Below are 8,754 nucleotides of genomic sequence, written 5' to 3'. Positions count from 1 at the left end.
CACTGCACTCCAGCCTGGGCAACAGAGCAAGACTCGTCTCAAAAAAAAAATAATAAAATAAATTTTAAAATAAAAAATATTTATGAGACCATCAGAAATCTTCATATTGATTTGATGATATGGAATCCTATGATTACAACAGTGCTGTGATGGCTGTGCCATGATTACATTTTAAAAAGGGAGTGGACTTACAGAAATACATACTGATATATGTATAGATGGGATGACACGATGTTTGGAATTTGTTTCAAATAATTGGCAGTGATGGGGAGTGTTTAGAGACGAATCAAGATTGGCCATAAGTTGATGATGGCAGGGGCTGGATGATGGATACATGAAAGATTATTGTTATTGTATATATTTGAGATTTTCTATAATCAATCCTTCTGTTTGAAGAGAAAGAAAAAAGCAAGACAAGAGTGTAGAACTTTCAGTGATTAGAGAAGAGCTCTGAATGGTGTGGTACATAGATATGAGATCTAGAACTGCTACAGCCATTTTCTACCATGAGACTAGACAGCCTAAGAATAAAATCCACACATGAACAAGGGCACAGCTAAAAGAATCACACAGAAATGAAGCTACAGCCCTGATCAAATCAAAACCAAAGCCCATCCCACTTGAAGACTTTTTCAGAAACAATAAACCCTCTTTACTATTTGTACAACGTACAAATGCAATTTCAGGTGGATTTTTTGTTACAAGTGAGGACAGCATAACTAATACAATCTCCCATTCACTTTAAACCTAGTCATGCTTCTGTCTCTACATTCGCCTCAAAATGTTCTCAGCAAAATCATCAATAACTTCCTTGTTGCTAAATCTAATGGATCTTTTTGAGAGTCCTCAATTAATCTTTCTCATCTACACCTCATATTCCTTCATCCTCAATGTTCTCTTCCCTAGTCTTCTGAGACTCCACATTCTCCAGTTTTCTTTCTAATTACCCTATGCCTAGCTCCTTTGCTGGCTCGCCTGTCTTGGGTTCTTTCTTTCTCCACACTATCCCTCAAAGTGACTGGCAGTCAGCTGGGTGGGTGGCTCACACATGTAATCCCAACACTTTGGGAAGCCAAGGCAGAAAGAGTGCTTGAATCCAGGAGTTCAAGACCAGCTTGGGCAACATAGTGAGACTTCCTCTCTACAAAATATTTTCAAAAAAATTAACCAGGCATGTAGTCCAGCTACTCAAAAGGCTGAGGCAGGAGGATCACCTGAGCCCAGAAATTTGAAGCTGCAATGAGCTATGATCACATGACTGCACTCAGCCTGGGTGACAGTGAGACCTTATCTCTAAAAAAAAAAAAAAAAGGAACTAGACCGGGTGCAGTGGCTCACACTTGTAATCCCAGCACTTTGGGAGGCCGAGACGGGTGGATCACAAGGTCAGGAGATCGAGACCATCCTGGCTAACACAGTGAAACCCCGTCTCTACTAAAAATACAAAAAATTAGCCGGGCGTGGTGGCGGGCACCTGTAGTCCCAGCTACTCAGAAGGCTGAGGCAGGAGAATGCCATGAACCCAGGAGGCGGAGCTTGCAGTGAGCCGAGATCGCATCACCGCACTCAAGCCTGGGCAACAGGGCGAGACTCGGTCTCAAAAAAAAAAAATGTGACTAGTGAGTGGTAGTCACCTACTTTTTAATTACCACCTATAACTCTCATCCCTGAGGTCTTCTAAGCTCCATACATGAATTTCCACGGGCCTAATGCATAAACCATCATTTTATATGTTCCTCAAACTCAATATGGTTCTTTCCCCCTTCTCTCTTAAACACATACACTGGGCCTGGCACGGTGGCTCAAGCCTGTAATCCCAGCACTTTGGGAGGCCGAGACGGGTGGATCACAAGGTCAGGAGATCGAGACCATCCTGGCTAACACAGTGAAACCCCCCTCTACTAAAAAATACAAAAAAACTAGCTGGGCGAGGTGGCGGGCGCCTGTAGTCCCAGCTACTTGGGAGGCTGAGGCAGGAGAATGGCGTGAACCCGGAAGGCGGAGCTTGCAGTGAGCTGAGATCTGGCCACTGCACTCCAGCCTGGGCGACAGAGCGAGACTCCGTCTCAAAAAAAAAAAAAAAAACCACACACTGGCCCTCTTCCATTGTTCCCTTTCTCACAAAATAGAATCAATCTTAACACTTCCCAAAATCTCATCTTTTCTTCCACATATCCAATCAATCACCAAGCCTTATCCTTTACATTCATCCACTTCTTTCCATATCCACCACTACCATCCACATTCAAGACGCCATCATCTCTCACCTGAACCATAATAACTTCCCAACTGGTTTCCTCCTTCACAACTCTTGGCCCTCCTCCAATTCATTTTCTACTGTTTCCAAGACATCTTTTTAAAAATTGTGGTAAAATATACATTACATAGACTTCACTATTTTAACCATTTTTAAGTGTATTCCAAGAGATTTCCTAAAACAAATCTTCTGATGAATTCATCTTGCTTAAAACAAACTGACTGGCTCAGGGTCCAGGTGGGAAGAAGACTTCTCACAAGATCTACTCTTTTATACCTTTGAGTTTTGAATCTGTACCTGTATACCTATTTTTAAAAACTTTTTAACTGTTAATAAATTTTCAAGAACCTATAATAAAGACCTCTAGCATCTATTTTTTTAAAGGGTAGGTAATAGAAAATATTTCTGCTGTTTCAAAATCTGTTGTGAGACAAAATTCTATAAAACATGTAAATTAGAAATAAGTTTACATGGTCAAAAATCTATTTTAGTATCATCATCAACCAGGCACGAAGGCTCACGCCTGTAATCCCAGTACTTTGGGAGGCCGAGGCAGGCAGATCACTTGACCCCAAAGTTCGAGATCAGCCAGGCCAACATGGCAAAGCCCTGTCTTTACTAAAAATCCAGGAAGACTATAACTCAGAGGTTAAGATACAAATTTCAATGTCACAAAGGCTTAGACTCTAATTTTGTTTCCACCTCTTACAAGTTGTATGATCAAGGGCAAGTTAGTTAACTCCTCTAAATCTCTCATTTTTTATTTTAAAAAGGGTGAACAATCATGTATTTCCTAAATTCTTATTTTCAAATTGAATATTTGTGAAATCAGTATGTCTTATAATTAATTTGTACTTCAATGTACCCTTTTTAGATCACAATAGTTGTCTTATAATATTGATAGCGGTGATTCTCAACCTGGGCTCCTTTTGTTCCCCAGGAGACATCTGGAGATGTCTGGGGACATTCTGGGTTGTCACAGCTGGGGTGGGAGTAGGGATGGAGATAGGGAACACTACTGGCATCAGGTGGATACAGGCCACAGATGCTGCTAAAATCCTAGAATGCACAGGACAGCCCCCAACAACAAAGAATTATCTGGCCAATAGTTCTGCAGTTGAGAAATCCTGTTTTAGAGTCTTAGAAGAAATAAAATAATATCTACTTAATAGGTTCATTCTCCAAATTAAAATAAATGCATATAAAATGCTTAGATAATAATTAGCACAAAGTACATGTTTAATACATGTAATAGCATTTTTTCTTTTTTTTTAATCCAATGTGCTTAGGATAATTTAACTACTAAATAAATACCAAATTCCTTCACCTCACCCTTCACATAATTCTGTCTGTTTGTCTTTCAAGCTGGCTGTCTCACTGCTTCATTACATAAACCTCATCCAATCAATCCGGTCTATGTTGTTTCACTAGCACTACCTGAGTTTCACAACTCCATGCCTACATACAAACCATTTCCTCCATCTACCATGTCTACTTTCCATTCAGCCTATCGCTTAAATACCACCTCTACTAGAGAGGTCTTCCTTCACAGACCACCGATTGCTGAAAATGGCCTCTCCTCTGCCACCCCACTGCATCTTACCACCACCAGTCTCCCTCTGAATGTCGTATTTCCAATTATACGGCTCTTATCTTATTTCTGAACTCTACTGTGGTTATACATTTATCATACCTCCCCTACTAAAGCATAAACTCTTAAAAGAAAGGCATAGCTTAAACACATAGGATTTGACACTGTTGAATCAGACCATTCTCCTTGAAACTTTCTCCTTCCAGGGCTTCAGTGTTACTACACTTTTTCTCTGTCAATGGCATCACAGTTCAGCTTGTCAGTCACCAAATCTCAAAATCTCAGGTACCTCATCCTTCTTAAAACCTCAGGTGACCTCATCCTCTTACACATTCCCTTTTCATTCAAACCATTTCCCATGTACCCGGTCACTTCGAAATACTAGAGATTAAATCTCTGCAACGTTTTTTCTATCATTTGCCTCATTTCCATTTTTTGACTTCTACCCATTGAGAACAGTAGTTACGAGTACAGACTCAAGTCAAATTCCCTGGGTTCAGACCCCAGCTCCATTAGTTGGGTAACTCTGGAAGAGTTCCTAAGCCCCTGGGCCTCACTTTCCTCATCAGTAAAATTGGAATAAGTAACCGTTCCACCTCAAAAGGCTGTCATAAGGATTTAAATGATACAGTATGTATAAAGTGCTTGACACAAAGTGTAGGAGCTCAATAAATATTAGCAGCTTTATTTATTATTATTTCTTTTGAGACAGAGTCTCGCTCTGTTGCCCAGGCTGGAATACAATGGCACGATCTCGGCTCACTGCAACCTCCACTTCCCGAGTTCAAGTGACTATCCTGCCTCAGCCTCCCGAGTAGCTGGGATTACAAGCACTTGCCACCACGCCCAGCTAATTTTTGTATTTTTAGTAGAGACGGAGTTTCACTATGTTGGTCACGCTGGTCTCGAACTCCTGACCTCAGGTGATCCACCCGCCTTGGTCTCCCAAAGTGCTGGGATTACAGGCATGAGCCACCATGCCCAGCCTATATTAGCAGCTTCATTATCATACCCCCCCTACTTCAAGACCTCATGAACTTTTTTCTTATTAGTAAATTATTCTATTGACTACAAAGTCAAAGACAAAGGACCTCATCTTTTGCCCAGACTCCTGCAATAATGTCCCAAACTGGCCCCTCTGCTGCTACGGGTCTCTCTTAACCACAACGCTACCTACTGCTCTCAACAATCTTCATATATGCACTAGAGTCAGACCTTATATAGGACTTTGACAGCAAGATTTGTTAAGATAGACAAAGAAATGTAACAAGGTATATTTATAATACGAAATATTTTATATCACTAAACTAAATGGTATACAAAGGAAAATAATAGTTGAGAAGATTGAAGTGATAAACTGACACTAGGAAGTGGGCCTTGAATTCACAAGAGGTTTTGCACCTACCATTTCCCCCAAAGGATTTAAGGGAACAGAACATTTAAAGAAAATTCTGTAAAATCTTTGCTTAAATGGGTTAAGCTCTTCAAATATAGAAAAGGCACAAATAGTTGAACTACTTCCTCCTTTGCAATTTGGATTATCTATTTACTGTTTCAAATTCATCTATAAAAACTTTTTCTTCATTTAATCAAACCTGTACCTGCATTCTTCCACATAATAAACTCTTAAAATTTGGACTACTTGTAATACTTTTGTAATACTACTGTAAAGAGAAGAAAATGATTCAAGGCTCCCAAGACTTCAAATTAAGTAAATATTCCATATCTGCTTTCTAGGTATTACAACATTAGTTTTGTGGGTTTTTGTTTGTTTGTTTGTTTGTTAAGTTCAATTACTTCGTTCTATGCTCACAATTTATTTCTAGCTATGATTTTAAATGACTGTTACAACACATGGTTATAAACTTGACTAGTTTTTCAGTACATCAAAAGTTAGAAAGTTTCTAACAGAAAACACCAAATCAGTGCCTGAAGACCCTGTAAGTCATTGTTAAAGGAGTGATTTTAGTAAATCATACTTGAAAGCTGGGTTAATGTTTTGAATAACTAAATATAATTATGTAATATCTTTGAAAAATGCTATCTATTAACCTCTCCTGCATAAGAGTATTGGCAGCAAATAAAGAATATTTACATTAAAAAAATTCCTAATTTTTTTCTATTCATTCCATATAAATTTATGCTTTGAAAGACTGTTGATAAAGAATAAACAAAATGGACAAACAGAACATTCTTAATAATGTATTAATATATTGTTACTAAGTCACTTAAGGTCTTCTAAACTTGTTTTTCATCCCATTTGAATATGGTCTTTTCATCCATTCCAACTGCTGCCAAGGCAAATGTAATAGCCAACAATATCATCTATCAGAAAATGAATTAAGATTTGCACAATTTTTAAAGAAAAAAATACTAGACTTCAATATGTACTATGTGCATATTTTTCACACTTGCAGATAAAACGGTTACTCTGCTGAATGATATAGAGTAATAAGCAAAGACTTCAGAGTCAGACATGCAGAATACATCACTTGCCAGATGTTTAATCTTGTACAAATTAATCTGTGAGCCAGTTACCTTATCTGCAAAATGAGAACAGTATCTACAGGCTTGCCGCAGGAATAAATGAAGTAGAGTGCTGGGTATCTTAACAGGAGTGTTCCACCTCCACCAATATCTTATTACCCTTTGGAGTCAGACCTCAAATCAAAACTCATTTCTGCCACTTACTAACACTGTGATAGTAGTAAAGTTAACCTCTCTATGCACTGACTTCCTCCTGTTTTTTAAATGGGGAACACGCTACCTACATCAGAGAGTTGTTTTGAATCCCTAATGTACAACTTAATGCAAAGCATCCAGCGGCAGACATCAGATTCCACTGATACTAGATTCCCTTCATTTCCTTTCTTCTTCAGGTGTGTTCAGTGTGTTCAAGTGGTCTAGAATCCACCAACCTGGCTGACACATATCCAGAAAGTAGGCCATTTTCTAGTTGGAAGCTTTTGGGTATGCACGGCAAAATTTTGACATCTGTATCCTATAAGCATCCTCTCAATTCCAGATGGAAAGAAAATATTTCTCTTATTCCCTTTGCCTTCCACTTCATACATACTACCTTTCCACATAGGTGACTATGTAAATTTCCCTCTTTCCATGTTTGCTAAGCACTTAAATAGCCTTCATTTGCCATCCAAATAGATACTAGCTTCAGTGTGCTGCTTAAGTTAAAACCAAAATACATCTATTATTCTCACTGCTTCTATCAGTGGTGCCAGAACGTTTTTATATAAAGGCAGTAACAGTTTGTGTTTCTTCCTATGAGTTACACTAGACATTTAATCTCAAAGAGATGTTTAAAATATAAATTAGTTGAAAAGGATGTATTATATTTATTCCTGATGTCAGTTTAATATCAAAGCATGAAAATTCAAGTAAAATTAAGGCTGCCATAAACATAAAATCACACCAATGGGAAGTTTCCCCAAAAACAAAGTCAAATAATTTTCCAAACACTGAGATTAATCTGCTATTTAAGTAGGGTGTGTAAGTCCTGAAGATACTCAGTTGTGTGTAAGTTTAAGCAATAAAACTGAACTAAACCATTTACCAAAACACACACTACATAGTCCTAAAATTGGAAATTAGTCACCACCCCCCTAAAGAACCCTATATTTAACATGTGGAAATTTGTGAGTACTAAGGAACTTTTCAACAAATATTTCATGTATCTAAAATTCACTAACTAGGGAATAGAAATCTTGTAAAATTACTCTTAAAAGTTACCAAATTACAGAAGCATCTTCCAATGAAAAGCAACTCTCTAATTTTTTTAGCATTTCACAACATGGGCTCCTAAAGCAACACTAAAGAATCACAACGGGAGGCCCTTTTCCTGTTATTTTGCAAAGACTGGGTTATGGAGGGAGTGTTTAACTGCTACTGCACTACACAATTTCTGTGTCAACAGCACATGCCTTCAAAAAACTCTTCTATTAAAAAAATTCCCAAAGTAGGGAGTTTTTGTTTCTTTTAATTTATGAAGCCAAAATACATTGGAAAAAAGAATATGCCTCACTGATACTATGAAATGAAAACAGCACCCTACAGTAAGCAAACTGAACACTGGTTTTAAATAATTGATTTAGGAAGAACTTAACATGTGTGCAGAAGGCTGATACAGCCTTAAAGAATGACAACAAAAATTAATATCGCACTCGACACTGGCCACCTTACATCCGAGGGAGCCTGAATAGCAGCCATCATTACAAATGTCAAAATCAATACAGTACTATGCTATACACCCTCTTGCAATAATAAAGAAACCAAGTCAGATTTCTTGGTGGTGTAATCACAATTATGACTGAGACAAAAATGTATGCAGCACAATGAAGAAAATACCACAAATTAAAACCACTCTATGTAAAAACATAAAATTGCTCACTGGGTGGTGGAGGGGCAACATTTTGCCATCCAATAAAAGGAATCTGGCCAAATCCCACCTGACCATTCACGTGCCCTTCACTGAAGACCAAACCTGCTTTCCTTATTTCTCCTTTCTTTCTCTTCCTAGCCTCCCATCATCTCCCTGAACCTGTACGAGAAGACAGGCACGGAGAGGCATTCGAGAATCGGGAACAAAAACCAGGATGTGGACCACATCAGGAGGAAGAGGGGAGGGAACGGGTGACACCACTAACCTGTCCCAAAGGCTTTGGCCACCAGCCAGGCCAGATTGCAGGCGATTTTGGCCCTGGAGAAATCATAGTGGTCAAAGGGCTTGATGGCTGGAACAATGAACGTCTTTCTCATCTCCCTGGGGTCTGCAGCATCCCCCATCTTTCACGGCGGCTCCTCGGGATGTCCCGGCCCTAACCTTCACATGGCGTGGCCTCGCCGCCACGGGGGTCGGGAGGGAGAAGCAGCTCAAACCATCGGGGCCCGG

At 39.0% G+C, this 8,754-nt stretch overlaps 1 protein-coding gene across 3 annotated transcripts in view; it reads right to left on the bottom strand.

Annotated features, from left to right (window-relative positions):
- Positions 1-8,754, bottom strand: part of CAMSAP2 (calmodulin regulated spectrin-associated protein family, member 2) — a 127,870-nt gene extending 119,116 nt beyond the window's left edge. For all 3 annotated transcript variants that reach the window (XM_011931709.1, XM_011931710.1, XM_011931711.1), the window contains exon 1: positions 8,510-8,754. In XM_011931709.1, coding sequence (XP_011787099.1) covers positions 8,510-8,648 — 139 coding nt within the window. In that variant the 5' untranslated portion in view covers positions 8,649-8,754. The remainder of the gene's footprint in view (positions 1-8,509) is intronic.

This window comes from Colobus angolensis, unplaced genomic scaffold (assembly GCF_000951035.1).
Source record: "Colobus angolensis palliatus isolate OR3802 unplaced genomic scaffold, Cang.pa_1.0 Scaffold91, whole genome shotgun sequence".
NCBI lineage: Eukaryota > Metazoa > Chordata > Mammalia > Primates > Cercopithecidae > Colobus > Colobus angolensis.
This window is presented reverse-complemented; position numbering and strand designations above follow the sequence as displayed.